We start from the raw sequence: 24,598 nt of genomic DNA, 5'->3' as shown, positions 1-24,598 counted from the left end.
GCCCTTGTCACATAATCCAGATTTCCCAATTTGGCTAGCGGCGATCGATCTTCCGTATCTCTTGCCGTCAGAGAGCTTCGTCCCAGTCACTCAAAGCCATTAGAGCGTACTTTCCTTGATTCCCACAGTGTCTACTCCCATAATTGAGCCTTAATCGTCGACGCTACCAATATCGCTCTTTCCCCCGCCCTCGGGAACCATTTTTACGCGCCGATTTACCCGAGAATCCCCCAAAACCGCGCCAATCAACCTGTCTACCCCGACAGTCTTGTTGCGGACACCGTAATCATGGCGGCGCAAGCAGCGTTGATCGCCGATACCATTACCGGCATGAAGCGGGCCTTGCGTAGAGAGCGTGATGGTAAGTTGCTGACCAGATTTCTTGCGTCTCAAGCATGACGTTTCTGACGTCTCTCTTCGATAGACAACGGTCCGGATGACCCAATTATGGCGCCGACGAATCGGGGCAACAAGATGCATGCTAATGCTAAGTATGTGAGCGAGGGTGCAATGGGGTACATAAATGCCGAGGAATACTACAAGCAGGTGCGTGGGTTGTGAATTACTGGGGAACCGGATGCTGTGGTGATAAATTGAACTGGAAACTGACATTTGTTATGCTGTAAATAGAAAATTGATCACGCTGGCTATACGCGCTACATTCTCCAGCCAAACCCAGCTCGCTATGACTCGGAGGGAGACGAACTTGACGATGATGATGATGACTCCGAGGCTGATGCTGCGGCTGCCGAGGAGAACCCGTTCTCTGGGATTGCGCTTGAAAGTGAGTTTTCTTCTCATTGATTCTTGTCTGTAGTTTACTGGCTGATCTATATATTCCTCTAGCTCTTCTGTGTCCCTTAAAGCATCCTTCCGAACTCCCAACCCATCCTTCTATGTCCCAACCATACACATCGCAAGCCCTAGATCATATGGCCGCAGCAGTTGAACACAAGCTCCGCCAGGAACGTGCTTTGCTCTGGCGCGCGAGGAATTTGCATAGGAAATTCCTGGGAGATAGCACATGGATGCCATGCGGTGTGCTCGAGACGCCGAATGATCACTTGATCTACGACCCTAGACCTGTCAGCAATGACCCAAGCGTATATACCGGTCAGCAGGGTCAGAGTGGGACAGGCACGCCATCCGCCACTGAGAATACCAATGGCCCACCGAATGCGACACAGGACGTACATACGTCGATAATCACCGAGGACGCTCGATATGTACTGAACGGAACAGCAACCCTACCCTTTTCAGAGCAGAATGACGTGGAAATGACTGAAGTCTCAGCAACTGAGGGGGAAGTCACCAGGCATGACGTGCAGCTTAAATCGGAAGATGCCGATGCCACTGTCAAGGACCTCCCATCTCACCCCGATACCGAATCTTCCGCTCAGGAGAGCAACAACAATGCAACCGGGGCGGACTCAAATCCACAAGACATGTTTACAAACAAGGACGGTGAGCCCACCGAGTCGAACGAAATTGGCGACGACACAGAACAAGACCTCGAAATGCACGACGGGTCCTCGCCCGAACCGCCGCGTCGAATGACAACGCGCGCCCAGGCTAATGCCGTAAATCCGGCCGAAAGTGGCTCCCCAATCTCTTCTGCGGATATGGCCTTTCCACTACCCACCCCGCATCCCCTCTTCCTTATCCCCGAGAACCTCCGCGCAGACGCAAACTTCGGTCTTCCTGCTTCTGAGGCCGAAGACACCCGCCGCTTGCTCTGGTCGTATATCCAAAAACAAGAAGAGACAGTTCGCGGGGTGGAGCATCTGCTCTATTCGCTTAACGTGGCTTGCCGTATGAAGTCGGATGTCCTGGAATGGTGTAAAGCCGAGGGACATGTTGGTGAGATGAGCGATGGGGAAGATTGGTATGATCGGGAGCAGTGGGGGCTTGCCGAGGGTGAGGATCTGAAGAAGGGCACTGATGAGGATGAGGTTGAGACCGTTGATGAGACTCGTACACATGGGAAGAGGGGGAGGGGGAGGCGACAGTGAGAGGGACAAGCTACTGACACGGTCACCTCGGACTGTGTGCTTCATTGCTTTTCTCCTCCTTTCTCTTTGGTGTTCGCTTTGGCCTTTCTGGCTGTCATTGTCATGTTTTAGGGCATCTGAGCGAGGCGTTGAAGGTGTTTGTGTCTCGTGGTGATATGATCTTACCTACTATCCTTCTGTCTCTGTTCTCTTGACAGCTGGGCTCTTTGATTCATGTGGCGTCGGTATATACCCTTATTTCAATTATAAACATTGGTTTTGTTAACCTGCCGCACTAATATAGTAGCTCCCCATTCGGTCTTCTGACCCAATCTGTTGATCTAAATGGAATTTTCTACGCATCTCAATACTTTTTATATTGACCTTGCCAGTGTCTCTGTCATTTCTAAGCCAAAAATTACTTGCTAAACAGGTTCGTCTGAGCATCCATTGTACCATTTACCTCAGAATAGCTCAACCCAGAAATGATAAAGAGCATAATAACAAAGCAATCAACAGTAAGCAAGCATCATTGATTCAACAGAATATAAGTACTCCATATGTATAAACAGTTATCCCACACTGCCTACCATAACGCGTGGAACTGACAATAACAAACAACTGGAATGGTCCTCTGTGGCCATCCCAGTAGGGCACGCATGTCCACATGAGGTGTGGGCATTGCGTGCATGGTGATGCTTTATTAGCTGACCTATCTTTGGTTGCGTGTATTGTGCGAACTGCGCAAAGGTGGACCATCAGAGTCCTCGAATCCCAGGTCAGACGCAGAAGGCAAAGCTTCAAATGTACCTGAACCACACAACATCAGCAAATCCCTGGTCACAGGGGCATTGGGAAGGTACATATGTGAAGTCGGCCTGTGTCTCTCAAGCTCGGTGACACACTGTTCCCCGTTGTATGCCCCATTTGAATCATACCCAGGTGACAATTCATTTCGGCGCCTGCAGGTCACCTTGCGCGTCGGGGTTCTAGTGACGCCTCAAGGCTTGCCGCCTGCTGTTGTATATTCTTTCGCTTTGACTCTGATTATATCCCCCGCCTTCGGGGGTTCCAAATCCTAGCAACCTTGCGAGATAGTCTTCAAGGTCGAGATCTCTTGATGCGTCTGGGATTGAGCACCAAGCTAACTATGCAATGGAAACAAGAAGCTTGAGGCGCTAGGTAGGCCTGGGTTATTAGGACGGTATTTGTGTATTTGTTGTATATTGATTGACACCTGGCGAGCGAAAAGACGAAGTGTTGTGATTTGCCTCTCTTGCCCTTAGTACCTCCCATGGGATATTCGGAAGTGCTTGAAGAAACCTTTCACTGGGGGTATTAGCCCCGAACTCTCATAGGAAGTAGCTGCATAATGCATGGATCAAGCGATCTGGTATAACACAGAACGTTCGTCAATGTACATTGAGCTCCTGATCAGGTAGATCTCACTACCAGCTTGCATGAGAGACAGTTATAGCTCCCGTGACTTTATCCGTCACGATGAGCTCGGTCGTCATCGCCCAAGCGCAAGTCTTAGTCTCTTAGATAAACTAGACCATTTGTACGGGTTCCTATTAGCTTGGTATTCATTCCAAATCTAACCGAATGCTTTGTCCCTCACTTGCCTGTCAGTTGAATGCACTCTAATTGCAGTGCGTTGCACTGGATCAGGACAGAGATGTCTGATTGAGGTGGTGGTCACCTTGTATCTGATAACCGGAGGAGTGGAGAGAGTTAAGAACAGATGGTTTGCTTTGAAACAGCCTTGGAAAATTATAGGTGGTCTGATAAACCTGGAAGAACGCACCTGCGTAATAGGTATATGCAATGGATAGATGTTTGACGCCAACGACAGGTCCGGGTTAGCTTGAAGAGTCTCTTGTTGAGCGTTCGATCTTCATATGGGTGTCACTTTTCGTCTCTCATGCGTTGTACCGAGATACCAGTCCCAACTTGGGCAAAAAAGGATATAGAGCTCGCACCTTGATCTCTCTCACCGATAACTCAATGGCTTTAGAAGCATAGCTACTATAGGGTTACAAACCTTTACATCATCGAAGATCAATGCCCTAGCCTATACCATGAAAAGAGTTCTCATACAGAATACTCTGTCGTCTTCTCTACCCGAAAGGAATAAAGCTGGCGAAACTATTACTAGATTAAAGCCCAAGAAGACCAAGGACACACCTTCATAATTCGACGAGGTAAGTAAGAAAGACATGCATGAGGCTTCCTATTTGAAATTTTGTCTTATTTTGTCTGCTGTAGATAGCATCTCTTACTTTGCTTCACGTAAAAAGACAACCCCCAAGCCACATATTGAGTAATCATCATAGGCACCTGCAGTCACAAAGGTTTACTAATTCAGAGTTGTACTGTAGTTCTGTCGCGATGGGTGGATTGAATTGTTTGGTAGTCGCGTAAGGGAAATCACAGTGGGGCCTTGTCCTCTTTTACTCATCCCCAGTAGAAAGGGCAAGGCCAATATGTCTATCGTCTACAGGCCCAGCCTCGTTGAAGATTTGGATGCGTCCATATGCTGGGAATTTGTCGTGAGCAGCACTCAAGTATGGGCGTCAAGCTGCCTGAGCAATTTGGCCTCTCCTCGGCCTCTCTTTTGGTTTGCGGATTGTGGATGTTGAATGTCCCGGCCAATCCTAGTATACATGTATACATTCATGGCGCTTATTGTCTCTTGCCACCCTGCTTCTTAGCACGCTCGCGCTCGCGCTTGGCATAGATCTCACCGGTGAAAGGACTAAACCGTTAGTTCAGACCTTAAAATGCTCACAGAATGGTCACTTACTCTTCCCAGCCAAGAGCGAACCAGTAGCAGACAAAGACCTGGGCGGTCAACAGAATACCAGCAACCTTGCCGTGGTACAAAGCAACACCGAGGAAGTTCAAGGTACTACCCCAGTACATCGGAGAGCCGGTCACGTTGAACGGGAATCCGGTGACGGGAGCGTCCATGAGAATACCAAAGTAGTCGCCAAGATAGGTACCGGTTACGCCGAGTGCCCACATGCTGGAGAGAACCAGGACTGAACCGATAGCGAACAAGACACCACCGATGAGCGGTTGGTGAACAGGAGCGTAGAATGGCTGGTCAGCCAGGGCAAGTTGGTAGACATGGTCACGGAGAATTCCAAGGGAGAAGATAGTGACCGCAAGGAAGTAGCAACCGTTGTACGCGCCTCCGAAAATGCGGGTCAAGAAGTGGTTGCGATACTCTGTTCAACGGTTGGTTAGTTTAGGTTGAGATGCGACATCCGGTAGAGTCGACCAACCTGTGCGGGCAACAATGCTGGCGGGCAAGTCAAATTAGCTATTGCTCATGTAGATAATCCAAAGCGATTGAATTTTTTTGGACCACCAAAATCAACACTCACTTCCAGAAAATTGGGTTAAAAGCGATAGTCCCAGCAGACCCTGTTGGGGTCAATCACATGCAAATTGTTGAGGTTCTGTAAGATGCACTCGACTCACATAGTAAAGGCTTGGAGGAAAAATCGACAAAATCCGTAAGAGAGGCCATGACGCAGAATCCAGCAAAAACCAAGAGAAGTGAAGAGGAAAAAAGAAAAGTAGAAGAGGAAAAGGAAGAGGGGAGAGGTGACGGTGACAGTTGGGCGCCGAGTTCCCCGGGGCCGGATCAACAGCTTAAGTAAACAAAATGACGTTCCACCTCCACGGGTCACGGGATCGTAGCCTTGTCGACGCTTTGCTTGGCTTTTCTTTTTTGATACCACGTTTAGAGCTAAGATCGGCATCTCGGTCCTCTTTCAACCTCCAGGGCTTGTGCTTTACGTGATATCGACTTCGACCCAGGACGTTCGTCACAGCAAAAGCTTCCCCAATTAGGCCCCATCAATTGCGACCATAATACTATGCCGAGCTGTTCGCTCCCAAAGTCCTGGGAGTGATCGTTATGAGCTGTGAAGCTCAGATCACTGCGCGGGGAGAATGGCCCTTAGTCGTCGCGATCTAGTTCTCGCGAGCATCGGCGTTTTCATCGCTTGGGGATTGGTTGTTCGCTGGCTACCGATACTGAGGTACCTAGGATATGCTGTGACATTGGGTGCCATCTTATCTTCTGCGGGTATTTTGGGACTTGTCACATTGACGATTCGGCAACAAAATGACAAATATACTGCGAAGAACGTCTCGGTAGCTTTTATCAAACCAAATCAATGGCGAAAGGAAGTGCTCAATGTCCGTCGAAGCACGCGATACCAAGCCCGGCCACTCTATCCACAATCATTTATCGTATCGGAAGGCATCGATGAACTTCTGTCTTTCATAACGCGGGATTTTGTTTCTTCGTGGTATCAAAGTATCAGTCCGAACCCTACTTTCGCTAATGAGGTTGATGGAACGATTCGTGTTGCCCTCGAAAATCTCCGAGATAGATTGGTTGCAGAGGACATGATTTCGCTGATAGTGTCGCGCATTATTCCTATCATAACATCGCATCTCAAGGAATTTGACATTGCTGAGCGTTCTGTTCGGGGGCGGAATCTCAATCGAAATGTGACCGAGTCTGGAGAGCTCGACTTGGCCATTGCAAACAAGTACCGGGAAGGTCGATTGCATCCTGCTGTTACACCCTCCATGTCCGATCAAAGATCGGTTCAGCAGGAGTATCTGCGCAAACTAGCGGTTGGCCTCTTACCCCAGTTATTCCCAGAAAGCGTGCTGAACAGTCGGATTGTGTCGGTTCTGATTCGCGAGATTATATCATGCGCTGTGCTTCTTCCGATAGTCACTTCGTTGTCAGATCCAGATACATGGAACCAATTAATGGAAGCCTATGGTCGTACAGCCCTGCAGGATCGGAAGACTGTACGCAAACTGCGCGCCGCATTGGATCAGCATGCGTCTCCTGCACCCAAGTCTAAGCGTGGGCAGCCCTTTCCACGATTGTCGCCAACTGATTCAGAGCGAGCCTTTGAGCGCTTTATGAGAGCGATCAGAAAATGCAACAACCTTTCCGATGCCCGTCGGTTCCGTGCTCTCGTTTCTAGCCAATTGAAACAAGAGAGTGTGGTCGAGGGCCAGGATCAGGTGTACTTGAGGCGTCTGGAAACAGGCAAACGTGTTCTTGACCAGAAAGTGGCGAAGCTTGCTAAACCTGGCGAGAATTCCCACATCCCTCCATCTCTAGATCTTCGACCCGAAATCCCCTCTACAACGCATGAAGCTTCGCTGGTTGACGTAATGCACAGTGCATCTGGTCTCTCTTATTTCATGGAGTTTATGGATCGCCAAAAGCTGATGTCTCTTGTGCAGTTTTGGATTGTCGTGGATGGATTCCGCAACCCACTTGAAGACGATTTTGGAGATGAGGCGGAGCCAGCATCAATAACATGGAAGCCGGCCGATAGAAACGATTTAGCTCTTCTCAGTGAGACCTATCTCTCAAAGCCAGAGCTGAAAGTCTCCGAAGAGTCTCGCCGAGCAGTCAAGACGTTTCTCAGTGCAGGAAAGCGTGCAACCCCGGAACAATACCGCAAAGCGCGAATGGTAGTTCTGACAACTCAGTCAGCCATTTTAGAACATCTCCAAGATACTTATTACCCGAAGTTTAAGGAATCCGATTTATACTGGAAGTACCTGGCGTCCGATGAAGTTTCTGCTGCCCAAGTGGCTCGTCAATCCTCCCCTATAGCCGTCACTTTTGAAGCCCCTGAAAGACGACCTCTTCCCCCTTTGTTATCACGAACTACCTCCCAGCCAGGGTTACGACCATCTAAAGACCTTCGACGAGCAGCTGTATCGTCTAGCGATGTGCGAGGTATGGGGAAGTTGTTCGATGATGATGATTCTCCACGGCGATCGATAGACTCAGAGCGATCTGCTCCTCTTTTTGATGAGGACTATGATACAGACAATCTCGCCACGTCTACCTATAGTTTGGGTAAAGATTCTCAAAACGGCGAGCACGATGCCGGGCAGAGCCAAAGTCAGGTTCTCGAGACGATGGAGGCAGCGCTGAACGATATCATTACCAATGAACCAAAAAACACCAGGATTGAAGATCTCAAGGGAGATGCCGCTGGTCTGCTCGGAGCAGAACGACCTACTTTCTCGCCACGCAACTCATCTGACATTCCTCAGGTTGACAACCGGAATGAAAGAACTAAGAAAAGCATCGCATCGCTTGGTCTTGTAGATCATGCATCACGACTCGGCGTGTTTGATGATGACTTGTTTCCAGATCAACAAAAATTCATCGAAGACGAATACGAAGAACCAGACGGCGTCGATGAAAAAGACCCAGCCGATGAGGTGCACGAAGCTGCACCCGGTGACTTGGGCTTGACTGAAGCAATTGAGGCGCTTTCAGTGGATATCGACAAGCTTGCAGCCCAGGATGCTGTGGTTCAAGCATTGACACGCAAAGCTGAACTGACAAATAATACTGCGGAGCTGAGAATTCTGCGCAAGTCTAAGGCCAGCATTGAGCGCGAAATGCACCGCAAGGAAATGCAGAGGCAACAATACACTCTTCAGGAAAGTGATAACAGCCTGTTTGGGCGATCCACTATCAGCCTCAAATCTATCGTTGTGGGCAAAGAGGAGGATGATGGCCGCGAATTCGCAATGTGTAAGACGGCCCCTTAGCGTACTGACTGGTCAAGGCTAACTATTTGTTTCAGACGTTATAGAGGTCCAAAGAAACGCCGGCGAGCAAATGCCCGCTGCATCATGGGTCGTTGCACGACGGTATAGCGAGTTCCATGATTTACATCAAAAACTACGCCAACGCTATCCCTCCGTGCGGCATTTGGAATTCCCTCGACGGCGCGTCGTTATGAAACTACAGAAAGAGTTTCTTCACAAGCGACGACTCGCTCTTGAAGCCTATCTGCAGAAACTCCTCCTTTTACCAGAGGTCTGCCGCAGCCGTGATTTACGGGCGTTCCTGTCCCAACGTGCCATCCTCCCCCACAAGGAAAATGCGCGCGACAACGAAGGCGAAGCCAAAGACCTCGTAACACGCATTTACAATTCCGTGGCAGATGGCATGGACGACTTCCTTGGCAATTTCGGCGTGCTAGATCAACTATCTACTGCAGGCCAAAACCTCATCGCGGCTGCGACTCAACAAGCCACCAGCACTACCACTCCAGACTCCAGCCTCGCGACCGAGGATGCTGTCACAGCTGCAGAAGCTGAAGCAGAATTGAATGCCTTCGAAGATCGGGAGCTTGAGCCTTTCATCAAGCCCATCTGCGATCTCTTCCTTGAAGCTTTCGAGCTGAACCGTGGCAACAACTGGTTGCGCGGCCGTGCTGTTGTTGTTGTCCTCCACCAACTTCTTGGTGGGACGATCGAGCGCAAAGTCCGTGACGGAGCCCGTGGTCTGGTACAGGATGACTCGCTCCTCAAGTACCTTAACCTCGCCCGCGATACCCTCTGGCCGGGCGGTGTGCTCCGCAAAGTGCCTCCTCGCTCAGTGGCTGACCGTCTCAAGAGTCGTACCGAGGCGACGGTAGTCCTGGCGACCCTTATCCCAGATTTGGCGGGCAACGTTGTCGGCAGAGCGAATGCGCAGGCTGCTGCGCGTCGGATCTTTGCTACCCTCAATAACCAGCATCTTAATACCCATCTTGTTCTTACAATCCTCGACGAAATTGTCCTGGTCCTTTTCGGCACTTCAGGTCGATCTCGTTGAGAGAACTCTCCTCTTCCCTTGCCCGCCTTTCCCCCTTTACATTTGTTAGGCTAAAGCGTGGCTTCTTACGACTCTTCTGCCATCTGATATGCAAGTATGTTCTGTTTCTCTGTTTTCCAACCACGCCATAGCTCATGACTGTTTCCATTTACACGCTCTGTATATACTTCCATGCGGACATGATCTATGCTTAATGCTATATATATCCACATCTGAGACCTCTCGTAAACAGTCTCGCCAAGATAAGTAACTATCACGTGTGTGATCTATAATGTGGCTCAATTCTTTGCCCGACTGGAAAACAAAGAACCTTCGAGTTTCCCTTCACTCGCTCGTTCTGCTTGGGTTCATCCTCCTAGTTCCCAATGGCCAAATCCTCGGATCCAACTCCAGCCCGATCCCACGCCCTTTCCATCCCCGAGATCTTCGAACTCATCCTCCTCCATCTGGACATCCGGACCCTTCTCACAAAAGCAACTCGAGTATGCCGCGCCTGGTCCCATTTTATCAACGACTCTCGACCCCTTCAGTGGGCTCTATTCTTCCGACCCCTCGACAATCCCCTCAACAAAGCCAAAATCCAGAACCCACTGCTAGCCGAGGCGTTCCCCTCGGTTTTCCGTCAGTCTAGCAGCAATCGTGATGGAACCCCCAATCATAAGCACAACGGCAATTCCAATCGCAATTCTATCCCGGAACTCACATTTACCACTTTTGACATGGTCCGCAGACCCCGCAAGCTGAACGCCTACATCCGACCCGAAGCCAGCTGGCGCCGCATGCTAGTCCAGCAACCCCCTGTGTATACGCTGGCGTTGTTGCGGAGTAGTGTAGGTCATGGCGGGCAATGCCTGTATCATTACACGGCGTTAGTAAGTGCTTCTATCTTATCTTATATACATGTAGTGATATACCTAAGGGATCTGTTTATGCTCGTTTGATACTGTATATCATTGCTGTCTGGATCAAAAAGGAGGGACAGGGGGAAGAAGGCAACGGAGAAAGAAACAGAAGGAGAAAGCTCTAGCTGACAGACGTAATTTGCTTCAAGGATGACCAAAAAGAACTAGTTGACGGACTGCGGATGGACATCATCCTCGAGGCGCTGGTTTTCAGCGAAATGTGGGACCAGTATGAATACTCCGATACGGAGATGATCTGGGGTCTGGAAGGCCTGTCTAAACGTGTTCGAGGCGACTTGGAGCTGTTTGGCGTGAAGAATCTTGACTTGGTGTTTTATACTTATTACGGGGTAACAGGAATGGGTCGCGGTGGATATGAGCCAAGTTCCGAGCGCGATGTCGTGAAGAATGTTAAAGATGAGTATATCAGGCTGGGGATAGAACCAAAGTACTCCGAGAAGGCTTTTATCAAGACGCGCAAGTCTTGGGGGTCGCTTTGGGATTAATTTGGGATTGGGGGCTGTAGAGAGGATTACTTGGCCCGAAAGGATACACGACCCATTCATGGATCATCTATGTATAGCACAGTTGGATCTGTCTACACGCCTGAAGGTCTTCATTTGACATTTGGCAGTTCGTCCTACGTGGTCCTGAAACACAAAAACAATACGAGAATTAGTTGATTCCATCTCCACTGGGCATCGGAAGGAGTGAACGGCAAGATACCGGTCCCAGAGTAGATACATAAGTCCGGACCACACTGAAATGACTGAGAAATAAGATAAGACAAGATAAAATCAGAATAAAAATCTCCCTCGCGCCGTCTTGATTCTTGTTTCTACAGGGGAAACGCAGTGAACGCAGAGCAGCCGAATGGGACTGTGAAGAAGGCAACACAAGAAGGTCAAGTCACATATTGCAGATCGAGAGGAGGCAATAGTCCCCGGTAGAAGAATCCATTATCATCATTGACAACGGAACGTAAAAAGAGTCGAAGGCAATTGGGACATCCAGGGACAGTTGTCCGTGTCCATGTTCCATGTCATGGAGCACCGGAGTCAATCGGCCAATGCCAATCTACGCCTCTTCCTTGGCCTTCTTCTTGGACTTTTTGCTCGGCTGTGGTGTACCCTCCTTCTTCTGGTGTACAATCAACCGAGTCCAGCATTCTTCCTTGTCCCACTCGAAGCCAGCGAGGTAGGGCTTGTCTAGTTCGTCATCCGCCTAGCAGTGTTGCGTCAGTCACGATGAACATCGTTTTGTCTGCATAAATAGAATCACTGACCTTCTTTTTGAACTGCTTGTGGATGGCATCCAGTGCATCCTTGATTGTGACGCCCTTGAGATTTCGAGCGGTGACCTCTAGGCCCAGGGGGAAATGTAAGTCAATCTTTTTGACTGGTGGGTTGACGAGGAACATCTTGAGGATGTCCTTATCCTCAATGGTTGATGGGGAGGTGTTGAGCTTCCTAGACCGATGTGAGTGATACTGCATTGATGGATGAGGAAGGGAACCCCGAGCCTTACCACCCAGTTTTCTGTGTTTCGATTGGTAGTGTGATTTCTATCTTTTGTGTCTCTGCAGTGATTGTCAATACGAGTTTGGCACTAAAGGGAGAGGAGTGCGTACCAAGATCCTTGATGTTGAAGATGCCTTCTGAGGTTGACGAGTGCCGCTTGTGGGACTTCTTGCCCTTGACCTCCTTCTCAATGGCATCAGGCTTCTCATCCGATATGGACAATCCAGCGATAGCAGAGTCAACTTTGGTTAAGGGGACAGACATGGTTGCAGAGTGTATCTGGTAGAGGTTAGGAAGGATGGAAGATGGGAGAGGAGGAGGACTATACCAATTTCCAGATGAATCAGGAGATGGAAGAAGAGGAAAAGGAGAAGAGCCTGGAGAGGGGAAATAGGCAGGTGACCTTGTGAGAGGGCGGGGGTGACAGTCATGGATGTCATGCTACTTCTGTTCACATAGTGTTTGTCTGCAACAATGAGGTACCTCTGGATGTCGGGGTCCACCTGCATCATTATCCCCCAACATAGTATCTAGCACTCCCCCGTTCGATGATGACTCTATTCCACGGACAAGACTCTGAGATAATTGTATTCCGGCTGCTCTAAGGCTGTATGATCCGGTCTATACATGGACTTGACCCCGGCAGCCCCGGATCACACGAGACTGACATCAACATCGCCAGCGGAGCCAATCTTAGCGCTGCACCCCGCATTTGCTCCACTTCTTTAGGGCAGATCACTCTTATATCGGTATTGTTAGTATCAGCGTTCGGGGTGTAGTCCTTGGTACATTACTCGCACGGTATATTAACAGATATTAACCCAGCGGTATGAGCTGTATTAGCTGTATTACCTGTACTACCTCTATTACCTCTATTAATCGTACGATTACTGAACATCACCTGTCCACTACATGATCCATCACACCACCGGTACTTTCTTCCATCGCACCACTAGCATTGTCTCCTGGATTTCTCTCATTCGCCAATCACATTCTATTGAGATAGTTCCTACCGGCAGTAGACCGTATACGAGGTGCTTCGTGCTCCGTACTCCGTACAAAGCACCAACACTGTCCATTAACTAACAAGTTACGGCATACCGCTCGTATTGCGACTTGGTGGCCCCAAAACCCGAGAATGCCCAATAAGCTTCTTGCTCATAACGGATGATGTATTTTTTTTTATATGGCGTTGTCGATTAATTTGGATGACGGGTTTGGACGGAATGTTCAAGGCTAAATTCGCTTTTCCATCGGTCTGTTGGGAAAAGTGATGTTGTAACTTGTAACCCATCAAGTGTACCTAGGTACTCCAGACCCGAGAACGTTTCTTTAGTGAGGTTTCTCAAAGGAGTTGTCATATACCTAGGTAGGTACCTACCGAGGTAGATACCGTTCGCAGGTATGTTATGCAGTCTGAATCATCCACCGCAGACCACATAATAGGGCTGTCCGATATGGTGAAATAAAGTAGAACAAGACATTTATCAGTGACCAATGGACTAGCCTCCTACCGGGCGATTGCACATTGCGCTTAGATCGATGCTTGGCGATGTTTTGAGCTGCTAGTTGAAAGCACCAAGGCAACAGAAAAGCTAGCTGAAACCAAGGAAGAAAGCCAAGGAGCTTTGGACTGCCGCATCATCGTGCTAAAAGCCTTGGTAGCACTCTGCACCCACTTATTCAAAAAAAAAAAGAAAAAAAAAAAAAAAAAAAAAAAAAAAAAAAAAAAAAAAACTCAAAGCCGCAGAGCCTTTTCAACAGACCAGAAATATATAGAGATATATCTCGACTCCATGTAGTCAACTGGAAATTGGTGCTCCAGACAGCTCGGCAACTACACGGAAACAACAAAGCGGAAGGAGTCTTCCCTGACTAAGATTAAAACTGTAGATAATATCAAGAAAGAAAACATCATCAGTATCAGCTCGTGATTTTCCGAGCGATTTGAACAAAAGGATCGAGTCAACTACTTATGGAGTAACATCTATCAATTACTCCCCAAACGGATAACTGAAGTCTGACAGGGCTGCCTGGATGAAACTCACACCGCATAGCCAGACAATTATAAAGCAGCTCTATTGCTGCGAGCATATATTTGAAGATTGTTCAACACGAACAATTCGACAATTCGATTAATCGGAAAGAAAAATCAACAGATACAGAAAGGAAAGACAAAACGTTGAAGTATACCAGAGACAGCAAGGCGGTAAGATACATTTTCTGCCCGCATCGCGCATCACTTTCTGTCGAGCTACAATTATCATCGACTTCTCTGTCTCTTCTCCTTGAGCTTGACTGTCTTTCTTTTCTGCATGACTCCTCGGCTGTGAATTTAGCCCTTCCTCTGCCTGCTCATTCCCTCTTTTGTCCCCCTTGATACCCTCGACTCAGACACACCTCTTGCGCCCATTCAGATGTCACTTTTCGGCGGCGGCACGACGTCGGCCTCGACGAGCCACACCAACACCACCGGCGATATCTCCAAGGATGTCGCCCTCAACAATCCCCCCGAGGATGGCATCTCGGATCTTCGCTTCTCACCCACTAACGAACACTTGGCCGTAGCCTCGTGGGATAAGAAAGTCCGCATCTACGAAATCAACGACCAGGGTCAGAGTGAAGGAAAGGCACTCTTCGAGCACGAAGCTCCAGTTTTAAACTGTTGCTGGTCTCCAGTAAGCTCACAACCCCTCCGCAATCCCACCTATGATGGTTCGAGGCCCATTGAACAGCAGCTAATATCATCTTTTTTTCCCTTAACCAGGATGGAACCAAGGTTGTCGGTGCCGGTGCCGACAAGGCAGCCCGCATGTTCGATCTCGGAACAGGCACAACAACCCAAGTTGCCGCACACGATGCCCCAATTCGAAGCTGCCACATGATCCCCAATCCCTCCATTGGCGGATCACCGCTCTTGATCACCGGTTCGTGGGACAAGACCGTCAAATATTGGGATCTGCGCCAGTCTACCGCAATCGCCTCCGTCGAGTGTCAGGAGCGTGTTTACACCATGGACGTCAAGAATAAATTGCTAGTCATCGGTACCGCAGACCGCTACATCAACATAATCAACCTCGACCAGCCAACCAAGTTCTACAAGACCATGCAATCACCTCTCAAGTGGCAGACGCGGGTAGTCAGCTGCTTTTCCGATGCCTCGGGCTTCGCCGTCGGTTCCGTCGAGGGCCGTTGCGCCATCCAGTACGTCGAGGAGAAGGACTCCGCGTCAAACTTCTCCTTCAAGTGTCACCGTGAAACCCCGCCTGCAAGTCGCGATGTCTGCAACATCTTCTCCGTTAATTCTATCACATTCCACCCCGTTCACGGTACCTTCAGCACCGCCGGTTCTGACGGCACTTTCCACTTCTGGGATAAGGATGCCAAGCACCGTCTCAAGGGCTATCCCGCTGTTGGCGGGCCTATCACTACCACCGCTTTCAACCGCACCGGAAATATCTTCGCTTACGCCGTCAGCTACGACTGGAGCAAGGGTTACTCTGCCAATACCCAGCAGACCGTCAACAAGGTCATGCTGCACCCTATTGGGCCCGAGGAGACAAAGCCCAAACCTAACACGCGCAAGCGTTGAGTCAACCCTTGATCTTTTGATTTCTTTTTTTTGCGTGGGAAGGGGGGATTCTTCGTCCGCCGATCAGTTTTTTTTTACCCCATCGCTACAACGAGCATGTAATGAAATTTTTACCATATCGGCGTGTATTGCCTAGAAAGTGCAAATGGGATTTTTTACTAGCCTAGCTATTGCATATTCGAAATGACCTATTAGGACCTAAATACATAGTTTGGTCCAAGGCCGCCGCAATGAACAGTAGATATTGCTCGTTCTGTAGAGCTGTATAGAATCTACATGTATAAATCCCCGTCCAGTCCGGCCACTGGCAACTCAATGCCAGTATCAAGCTCGTCTACAAGAGCCGGTGATCAAAAAAATAACACCTTCATTGCATGCGTATGATAAAGCTACTTGTTAAAGTTGAGCTAATTGTTAAAATGAAGAATTCCCAAGATCCGAGTTGAATGTCTCCAGAAGATGATCCCCAATCACAACCCATGCAAATCTCTCATAGAGAATCATTAGAAAAAGTCCCTCTCAGCGCGCCTGTATTTTCTCACCTAAACCATCCTGCTGCATGCATGGATGCATATATGTATTCAAAGAATCCAACGATCTAAGAAGTAGGCAGAGTAACCTGCGCTACTCCATCAGCGATCTTCTCAACAGCCTCGTCATTCTTGCCATCGGTAGTGACGGAAACCTTTTCCGCACCACCCTTAGCGGATCCTTCAACACCACCTGTAGCAGCACCAGCGCCTGCGCGGCCCTTCTCCTTCTTCTCCTTCTTCTTGGCCTTAGCAGCAGCCTTCTTAGCTGCGAGCTTGGCAGCCTCCTCTTCTTTCTTCTTGCGGTCCGCCTGCGAGCCACCAAACATCTCACGCCACTCATCCGCCTTCTTGGGGTCAATACGAGAGAACAGGTACGCAGCCTTGCCGATCTTGTGACCCGCCTTTAGCGAAGTGGGCTTCCAGCCGTCCTTGAGCTGTTCCACGCTGGGAATGTGGAGGAAAGGCGCATTGAGCTGCTCCAAAATTGACTTCGATGTGGCGGGCATGTAAGGCTCGAATACGCTGGACAACAAGTGAATCAGGTTGAGCACAGTGCCGACGACGGCGGCAGCACGCTCGGGTTCATTCGCAATCAGGGCGTTATCCAGTCGGTTGGCCTGGATAAGTCCGTTACCAGCCTCGGCAATACGCATGGCAGTCTGCACGCCGGCGCGCAGGTGCGCGCCTTCCATATCTTCGTGGTACTGGCGCATGTGACCAGCAACTTCCTCCAGGAAGGGGGTGAAGGTCTCTGGCACGGTGAACTCCGGGATGACAGAGCCGTAGGAGGCGGCGACGAGCTTGATGACGCGGTTGACAAGGTTTCCGAGCTTGGCGAGGAGCTCACCGTTGTTGCTGTCCACGAATGATGCCCACTCGAACTGCGTATCACCGGTCTCGGGGCGGTTCTTCAGCAGGTAGTAGCGCCACACGTCAGCGGAAACACCGGTTTCACGGGCATTGGTGCCGAAGACACCCACGCCGCGCGACTTGCTGAACTTGCCGCCTTCGTAGTTGAGGTATTCTGTCGTGCTCAGGTGGTGGAGCATAGTCCACTTGTCTTTTGTGCCAAGCTGTGTGCCAGGGAAGATCACACTGTGGAAGGGTACGTTATCCTTGCCCAAGAACTGCCAAAGCTGCACATCCTCCGGGTTGCGCCACCACTTCTCCCACTCGTCTGTATAGTTGGCTGTGATGGAGGGATAGCCGATGCAGGCTTCGAACCACACGTAAAGAACCTTGTTCTCGTATCCCTCCAATGGAACGGGAACACCCCACTTCAGATCTCGAGTAATACCGCGGTCCTTCAAGCCCTCCTTCAACCAGGACTCAGTGATAACACGCGAGTTCTTCGGCCAGTCACCCTTCTCGATAGCGGGATGAACCCACTTCTCGATCTCCGGTTGGAGCTTGTCGAGCAGGATGTGGATGTGTTTTGTCTCACGGCGGACGGGGGCAGCGCCGTCGAGCTTGCAGCGCGGGTTGATGAGATCAAAAGGATCGAGAAGATGACCGCACTTGTCACACTGGTCTCCACGGGCATCATCGTAGTGGCAGCGGGGGCACTCACCCTCCACATAGCGATCAGCCAGGAACGAGCCGTGCTTTTCGCAGTAGGGCTGTTCGGCGGTGCGCTCGCCGAGGAAACCATTTTCATGCAGGCGCTTGAAGATCGACTGGGAAATCTCAGTGTGCTTCTCGGTAGGCGTGCGGCCGAAGTGGTCGAAACCAATGTTGAACCATTTGTAGACATCTTGATGGATCTGGTTGTACTTGGCACACAGATCGGCCGGCGACAAACCCTCCTCCAGCGCCTTGGTCTCGGTTGCTGTTCCGTATTCGTCTGTACCACAGATGTACAGTGTAGGCCGGCCACAGGCTTTGTGATATCTGTCAATTACTTGTTAGTTTCATGGCCCAAAGCGATACTATGGGGTTGAGTCATACCTAGCAAAGACATCGGCACTCAGCACGGAGCCCACGACGTTGCCCAAATGAGGAACATTGTTCACGTAGGGCAAAGCGCTAGTCACGAGGATGTTGCGCTCGCCAGCTTTAGGCAAGATGGTTTCCGTCATCTTGTGGTTGGAATGGAAGAGCGTCTTTGTTGGAGGGGGAAAGGCGGGAAAATCAAAAAGTGGGCTATCTCGTCACATGCCGCCCCGCGCATATCAGAAAAAAAAAAGTAAGGCCTTCTTCGTTTGGACTACTCATTTGAAGCTCATTATCTTGTGTCTTTGCATCTCATCATGGATCACAATCTCTTGGATAGTCTCCTTGATCTGGAGGAGCAATTCTACAATGAGGGTTATGCACTGGGGGCCGCAGATGGAGCGACAACCGGGTATACCGAAGGCAGCGTTTTCGCGGTCGAGAAAGGCTTCGAGAAGTTTGTCGAGATGGGACGCCTGTACGGCAAGGCATTAGTCTGGGCACATAGGCTCGAGTTGAAATCCTACGAAGGTGCTTCAGCGCAGGCGAATAGCACAACGGAGACTCTTTCCCTGTGTCCTTCCATCTGCGAAGGCATGCCTAGTCTCCCGCCACACAGCACTCGACTGGCTAGGAATCTCCAAACACTTCTTGAGCTCGTCGATCCAGCTACTCTGGATATGAGTAATGAGGAGGAAGCTGTTAATGATGTGGACGAACGTCTTAAAGGCGCGGCTACGAAGGCGAAGCTCATCCAACGCGCAATGGGCGAGCGCGAGGATTCAACTTCTCAGATCGAACCTAAGGACATGTCATCTTCTGGAGATGGCACTGGGAGCATTGAGGATATCAGTGCATTGAGTATCCGTCACTGAGGGCTTGGTCGTGTTTTCCCAATTCCACAGCCTCAGTCACTCGACTCTGGCATTCTTCGGAGGCACCCGGATTGGAGCGCAAAGAGCCGGCTCTTCAGTCTCACCCCAGCCAGCATGCGTATCAGACTTCCAATATCCCGAATGCCATCTCAAAAAGCATTAGCAAGCTTTTTGGATCGGAAAATTTATTCAACCTCTCAAACTCCCAGGCTTGGATCTAAACTCGCCGAATGCCCGACCTTTTTTTTGCTCGTCTACCGCTCAGCAATGACAATTGTGCTCAATTGGTAGTCAAAAGTCGCCACAGCAGATCTAGCAAGAATGGTGTCCTGCTATAAATTGGGCACTACAGTATCCAATCTTCAAAGAGACTTCACAGTTTCCCTACTGGATAAGATGCGTTTTTGATGCCCAGTGCTTTGATGCAAGACCAAATAAATTTCCTACAATCGAGGTTGGGGACCTCTTGCAGTTGAAAAGGGGAAAGGAACATTTATCATGTCAAAATAAACCATATATTCCGTTTGGAAGTCGTAATATCGAAGAGTTCATCAAAAATCCAACCTTTTCTTTCGGTATAGACCAGACCGCAGACCTACAGCTCAAGGCTGCGCTCAGCCATGGCCATAGCACCTTCTTTTGTCTTGTGGCCTCCAATGAACCCACTGGCGTGAACAAAGACGGCACCCTCAGGGATCTTGCTCTGGCCATTCTTCTCAGCCTCCGCTGCCATAACACCGTCGAGGTCCTGGTCGCGGACACCACGCCACGCCTCCGGCAGAGGCTTGCGAGATTCGAAGCTGCTCTCAGACACGGAAACGCACTGCACGCGCCACTTGGCTCCCTCGCTGGCGCTCTCGGGGTACAGAACATAGTACACCTGGGCAGCGGGGTCAATATCCTTGGTTCCAGAAGCTTCGGCCTCGAAATTGTACAGATGTTCCTTCCAGGGCACGCCGCCCTGTGGGAGGACGATAATGCGGCCGGAGGGGTGGGCATCCTTGCGAGAGGCGTAAGCGGAGCTAACAGTTGTGCGGGCCGGCATCCATGATGTGCTGGCGTGGTGCATCTTGCGCGCAAACGCGTTGCCGATGAGAGTGCTGGCGCGTCCGAAGAGGCTGTCCTCGTCCTGGGGCTCGCCCGGTGGGCTGGTGGGGTCTGGGTTGTTCATGTCGCCAACCATCGAGGCGAGGGTGATGCCGCCATTCTTGAAGCGCTTCTCGACTCCGGCAGCAGCAAGAGCGGCCTGGTCGTAGGCAGAAATGCCGTTATCATTGGCATCAATCGCCTCGATGAAATCGGTGTACAGCTTCTCGTACAACAGGTCCACATCGGCGTGGTCCACGGGCAAAGAGAGCTTCTGAGCGATGATTGCCTTACCGAAGTGCATGTAAACTAGACCGGCGGAGGAGAGCTTGGTGGCGTGCTGAGGGAAGGTGGTTGAGAACGTCCGCTGGTGGTGATCATATCGGTGGATGGCGGGGTCATACACGCCACCCACGTCGACGACGGTGTGGCATTTCTCCAATTCAGCGGGATCGCGTGTGCGGATGAGGGGGGAAGAGGCGTAAGTGGGGAGCAAACGGAGGAGATAAACGGCCAGGGCCTCGTCGGCGTGGAAGTGGCCGCTATTATAGTCAGTATGAGCGAGTAAAGCTAGATAGGTACCAACGCCGGGGCATGGAACTCACCTGTGTGTCCCGATCAAGGGGGACGAGGTCTTCAGCTTCTTAGCAACGTTTTCAGCCATTTTGATGGAGTTTTTGAATCCAAGCATTCAAAATAGAAAAGAATGCTCAAAAAAGTATTCACGTATTAATTGCTGCGCTCTGTCTGGCTGAGACTCTTATCTGCATTGCCATATCAGGTTGTTAGGGCTTGAAAGCAGGGCTGGCAGCCAGCATGTGACTGAAAGCTATCTATGTATACAAGATTACTCCGTACATCAACATGCATTGGAGTTCAAAGAGCATTAGCAATACTCAGCGAGCCGATACCTAGGTAAGTCTATATTACGGAGTATGGCTTGGATCATCACAGACCAGTCCCTTTTTCCAAGGGATATCCATGCCAAATTGGTAGTATGATCTTCTCTCGATCTTGTCCTGGCCAACGTGTCAAAAATCCTGTCCTACACCTCGAAATTCAGACACTTGCGGTTGCTGTTATGGCTTCTGTAGCTCAGCATTGATATGCAGAGATCTCTAAAGATGCCCTTGCAACCTAATCCTAATGAAAGTCTGGGATTTCCTACTGGTGTGTGAGCCCGTCACGATTGTAGGCAACTTTGGCATAGTACGGAGTACTCTTCTAGTCTTTGTCCTTTCCAATGATCAAAGATAATAATAACTTAGAAGATCATTGGAGCTTCTGAGGCGAGATGCAATGTTATGTTCCCAATGTATATTGTATAATGGACAACTCAGTTCATTCTTTGTACTTTGTAGAAATATCTACAGGTAGGTTGAGGCCGAGGTCAGGTCCCGTCCATGTATGTTGTAGGATGATTTCCTCAACCTCCGTTCTAACCCTGGACAAATGCGACTTGATTCTGCCTTAAGCTCCGAGTAACAAGTATAAGATTCACAGTTGTTGAATGCCAGAGCAATACGTACATGGTATATGGATCAGACTCAGATCATCCCTTCACATGTAAGATCTATGGACACGCGATGGTGGATCAGGACGCTAACTATCTAGTCTAGCACGAAATACGATACCCTTTTCTCTTACAGCAATAAATAGCGAAATCGAACCTTTGAATCGGTTTCTAGGCCTGACACTAAGGTGTGTTAATTTGACTAGAGCCAGAAGGGAGTAGCCAGTGCTCCGACCGCCAGTCCTGACTCCTGGGTGGATTGCACTTTGACTGTAACACTTCTTATTATGGTAATAAAAAGAGACTTCTGCTTTTTTGGTTTCTGATTTGCTTAGGAAATTTTGATCTTTTGGCTTTACCTGATCTATTCCACTGTACCTTTGTTTTTTCCCCTTTCTTCTTGACTATTCTGTTGTCCCTGTCCTCCCTGTCTAGACCCACGTGAAGCGTCCAGCGATAAGCTCGAAAAAAAAGAAAACAGTGTGTCTCCCCCTCCTTCATCTCTCTCCCCAATCCACCTCTAACACGACCACAGCTGCCTCTGATCCCTAGTCGCATCCTTCTCTCGACCTCCTCCCTTCGCGTTCCGCGTACCCACTTCCTTCGGCGGTCCGATGTGGCTCATTCGAGTCTTTTCGTCGGCCTTGTTCCTCGCCGTCACTGTCGCGTCTATCCCACTAGCCTTCGATGTGGGCGGCAAGACATGTGGCCTGGCCTTTTCACTATCCCTCGCAACTTTTTATTTCCTCGTGTCGCTGTTGAAGGTCACAACCCCTGAGCGATCGTGGTTCCGTTCTTCCATCATTGCTGTTCTCCGCTTTACACAATGGGCCGTCATCTTGGTGCTTCTAATTTGGTCACTGAACCGTTTCTCAGTCGACGCCGATAATATTGGTACAGGGTGGATGGAGCGCACTTTCAGCGGCAAGAGGGCGCAAGATTCTTCTATCCAGGAGTGGCTCTTTGGCCGCGACGGCCTGGTCGAATCAGTGGCCCTCGGCAACTGGGATAGGCTCCTGAGATGGTCTACGCCGGTGTTCCAGCTGGCAGAGGGATTTTGTAGCTTATTGGTGATCCAGGCCGCTGGCCAAATCACTCGCTGGCTCGTCAACCGAGGGGGTCGCAGCGATAGCTGGATGGTATGTGTTAAGTTTCCAGATCGATCGCGCAATATAAACTAACCTTTGTCTCAGATCGGCCTCTTAGTTTTATCTGCCACAATAATCTCCAGCTCCGTATACTTCCTCTGGCGTGTCCTACAATTCCCCGAAATCTCCAATGTTGATGCCGCCTTGATTGGAGTCTCTATCACATGCGCCGTCATCCTGTGTGCCTGGGGAATTGGTAGCGGTCGTGGAAATCCCATCGAGAGCTCTCTCCTCTTCGCCTACATCGTGCTCTGCATCTACCAGATCTTCACGGATTACCAACCATCGCATCCCATGGAACAAATCCCCTCGCCCGCACAAGTCGGAGACTTCCCTCCCCTGCCTCCCATCATCATGGCGTCCTACACACAGCTCATGCACGCGCTATCTCTACTGCCTTCGATCATACACGCAGGCTTTAACGTTATCACTGCCGTTTTCAGTGCTGTTACGCCCTCCGTTCTCATCTCGCTCGCCTACCGCCTGCTTGTGCTGTATGCATCGACGCGCATCATCCCCGCTGTCCGCGAGTCTGGCGCCCGTGCCCTTTCCCAGGAAGCTTCCATGGACGATAACGACGCAGCAGGCCAAGTGCTAGGCTTCCTGAGCTATTTCGCTCCGAGCATCCTAATCGCCGTCTATACCAGTCTACTCATGCAACACTTTGCATCCACGTCACAAGCCATGGGCGGCAGTGGCGAGTGGTGGAGCAGCCAAGGCAATGGCGGAGGCAACCCGTGGCGTTGGATCAACCTTGCATGTACGATATCTTTATATGCGGTTGAGTTGTGGCTCGGGGAAAATGATGATCTCGACAACGGAGTGGCAGGCCACTGGAAAACCGACTGAATGACAATCGCGGAGTCAATATGTCTTTGTTTGGCCTTTGTCATTGCTCAAAAACACACGACAGGAATTCAAAATGAATCGAGTCGGCCCTTGTGCTTCCCTTCGCTATGGTTTTCTCACTGCACAAGCCCACTTAACCGCAAACCAACCAAGCGACCTATCTCGCAACTAACTTGACAAAGAAAATTGTCGCTTGGTGGTGTTTCATCTGGGCATCTCACCAGTGACACTATGCCTTTGTTACAACCACAGCCGAAAGAGTCCTACAGAATAGCTTCGGCCGCCTTGATGCCATATATCCCTGATCTCGCTTTTGATCAGATTTGGTTCCAAGTCACACTCACCCTATTGTATCTTGCTTCCTCGCCAGGCATGCCCTCTCTGATTGCTATATGGGTGTATTTTCTTTTTTCTTTTCTACACTTGATACATGTCAACTTCAACCCTTCCAGTGATCTTCTTGAAACCTCCCCAATTTCCATGCTTTTACTTCAACAACACATTGCCCCGGTGTGTCACATCATATGCTCTCTGTGTCTCGAAGCAAAACACATTCCGTTCAATATCAGCCCCCATCTCATGACCCGACGATACCAAATAAATCTGTTGTCTTTTCTTTCCTTTTTCTTTCAGACTGTTCTCTTCCACGTTCATCCTGAATTCCTATCACTGTTTATTCCGTTCAGCACTTATACCCTCTGCTGTCTCGCTCAACCTTCCAATTCACAGCCTTCTAGTTTAGTTCTCGCTCTCCTTCAGATGAACTTTGCTTCATTCACACCCAAACCATTCCATGTGTCCAGTGGTTCTGGCTCAAAATTAGCTGTTCCTTGTACATATGATATCTCCTTTTTTTCTCCTCTTGTATTCTTTGCCAGGCGTTGGGCCGGGGTTCGATAGAGATTTGAATTTTCTTCTAAATCTTCATTCAAGTGCTGTAGAGGTAGATATATTCAACATGAGTAGTTCAAGTTTT

The 24,598-nt window shown here is 49.8% G+C and overlaps 10 protein-coding genes across 10 annotated transcripts; 6 read left to right on the top strand and 4 right to left on the bottom strand.

Annotated features, from left to right (window-relative positions):
- Positions 1-288: 288 nt before the first annotated feature.
- On the top strand, positions 289-2,012 carry N7457_007743 (RXT2 domain-containing protein; the record flags this gene model as incomplete). Its single annotated transcript, XM_057178786.1, has 4 exons — positions 289-361; positions 425-546; positions 631-784; positions 847-2,012. The coding sequence occupies 4 exons, from the start codon at positions 289-291 to the stop codon at positions 2,010-2,012; spliced, it is 1,515 nt and encodes a 504-aa protein (XP_057027172.1).
- A 2,664-nt stretch (positions 2,013-4,676) lies between these two features.
- On the bottom strand, positions 4,677-5,529 carry N7457_007742 (bifunctional phosphatidyl-N-methylethanolamine N-methyltransferase/phosphatidyl-N-dimethylethanolamine N-methyltransferase; the record flags this gene model as incomplete). Its single annotated transcript, XM_057178785.1, has 5 exons — positions 4,677-4,749; positions 4,798-5,224; positions 5,282-5,298; positions 5,384-5,423; positions 5,481-5,529. The coding sequence occupies 5 exons, from the start codon at positions 5,527-5,529 to the stop codon at positions 4,677-4,679; spliced, it is 606 nt and encodes a 201-aa protein (XP_057027171.1).
- Positions 5,530-5,957: 428 nt separating this feature from the next.
- Positions 5,958-9,672, top strand: rgsC (putative intermediate filament protein (Mdm1); the record flags this gene model as incomplete). Its single annotated transcript, XM_057178784.1, has 2 exons — positions 5,958-8,601; positions 8,654-9,672. The coding sequence occupies 2 exons, from the start codon at positions 5,958-5,960 to the stop codon at positions 9,670-9,672; spliced, it is 3,663 nt and encodes a 1,220-aa protein (XP_057027170.1).
- A 365-nt stretch (positions 9,673-10,037) lies between these two features.
- Positions 10,038-11,080, top strand: N7457_007740 (F-box protein; the record flags this gene model as incomplete). Its single annotated transcript, XM_057178783.1, has 2 exons — positions 10,038-10,544; positions 10,724-11,080. 2 exons carry the CDS (start codon positions 10,038-10,040, stop codon positions 11,078-11,080), a joined length of 864 nt encoding a protein of 287 aa, XP_057027169.1.
- Positions 11,081-11,651: 571 nt separating this feature from the next.
- On the bottom strand, positions 11,652-12,358 carry N7457_007739 (uncharacterized protein; the record flags this gene model as incomplete). Its single annotated transcript, XM_057178782.1, has 4 exons — positions 11,652-11,798; positions 11,860-12,043; positions 12,102-12,153; positions 12,205-12,358. The coding sequence occupies 4 exons, from the start codon at positions 12,356-12,358 to the stop codon at positions 11,652-11,654; spliced, it is 537 nt and encodes a 178-aa protein (XP_057027168.1).
- Positions 12,359-14,511: 2,153 nt separating this feature from the next.
- Positions 14,512-15,686, top strand: sonA (putative nuclear pore complex protein (SonA); the record flags this gene model as incomplete). Its single annotated transcript, XM_057178781.1, has 2 exons — positions 14,512-14,772; positions 14,862-15,686. 2 exons carry the CDS (start codon positions 14,512-14,514, stop codon positions 15,684-15,686), a joined length of 1,086 nt encoding a protein of 361 aa, XP_057027167.1.
- Positions 15,687-16,284: 598 nt separating this feature from the next.
- On the bottom strand, positions 16,285-18,297 carry N7457_007737 (methionine--tRNA ligase MES1; the record flags this gene model as incomplete). Its single annotated transcript, XM_057178780.1, has 2 exons — positions 16,285-18,109; positions 18,167-18,297. The coding sequence occupies 2 exons, from the start codon at positions 18,295-18,297 to the stop codon at positions 16,285-16,287; spliced, it is 1,956 nt and encodes a 651-aa protein (XP_057027166.1).
- Positions 18,298-18,468: 171 nt separating this feature from the next.
- Positions 18,469-19,026, top strand: N7457_007736 (Yae1 family protein; the record flags this gene model as incomplete). The annotated part of the gene is made up of 1 exon (XM_057178779.1): positions 18,469-19,026. The coding sequence occupies one exon, from the start codon at positions 18,469-18,471 to the stop codon at positions 19,024-19,026; it is 558 nt and encodes a 185-aa protein (XP_057027165.1).
- A 595-nt stretch (positions 19,027-19,621) lies between these two features.
- N7457_007735 (MYG1 family protein) lies at positions 19,622-20,776 on the bottom strand (the record flags this gene model as incomplete). Its single annotated transcript, XM_057178778.1, has 2 exons — positions 19,622-20,654; positions 20,718-20,776. 2 exons carry the CDS (start codon positions 20,774-20,776, stop codon positions 19,622-19,624), a joined length of 1,092 nt encoding a protein of 363 aa, XP_057027164.1.
- Positions 20,777-22,239: 1,463 nt separating this feature from the next.
- Positions 22,240-23,622, top strand: N7457_007734 (ICE2 family protein; the record flags this gene model as incomplete). The annotated part of the gene is made up of 2 exons (XM_057178777.1): positions 22,240-22,764; positions 22,819-23,622. The coding sequence occupies 2 exons, from the start codon at positions 22,240-22,242 to the stop codon at positions 23,620-23,622; spliced, it is 1,329 nt and encodes a 442-aa protein (XP_057027163.1).
- Between the last annotated feature and the right edge of the window lie 976 nt (positions 23,623-24,598).

The sequence above is a fragment of the Penicillium paradoxum genome (genome assembly GCF_028828445.1).
Source record: "Penicillium paradoxum strain IBT 22861 chromosome Unknown utg000007l_segment0_segment0, whole genome shotgun sequence".
Lineage (NCBI taxonomy): Eukaryota > Fungi > Ascomycota > Eurotiomycetes > Eurotiales > Aspergillaceae > Penicillium > Penicillium paradoxum.
This window is presented reverse-complemented; position numbering and strand designations above follow the sequence as displayed.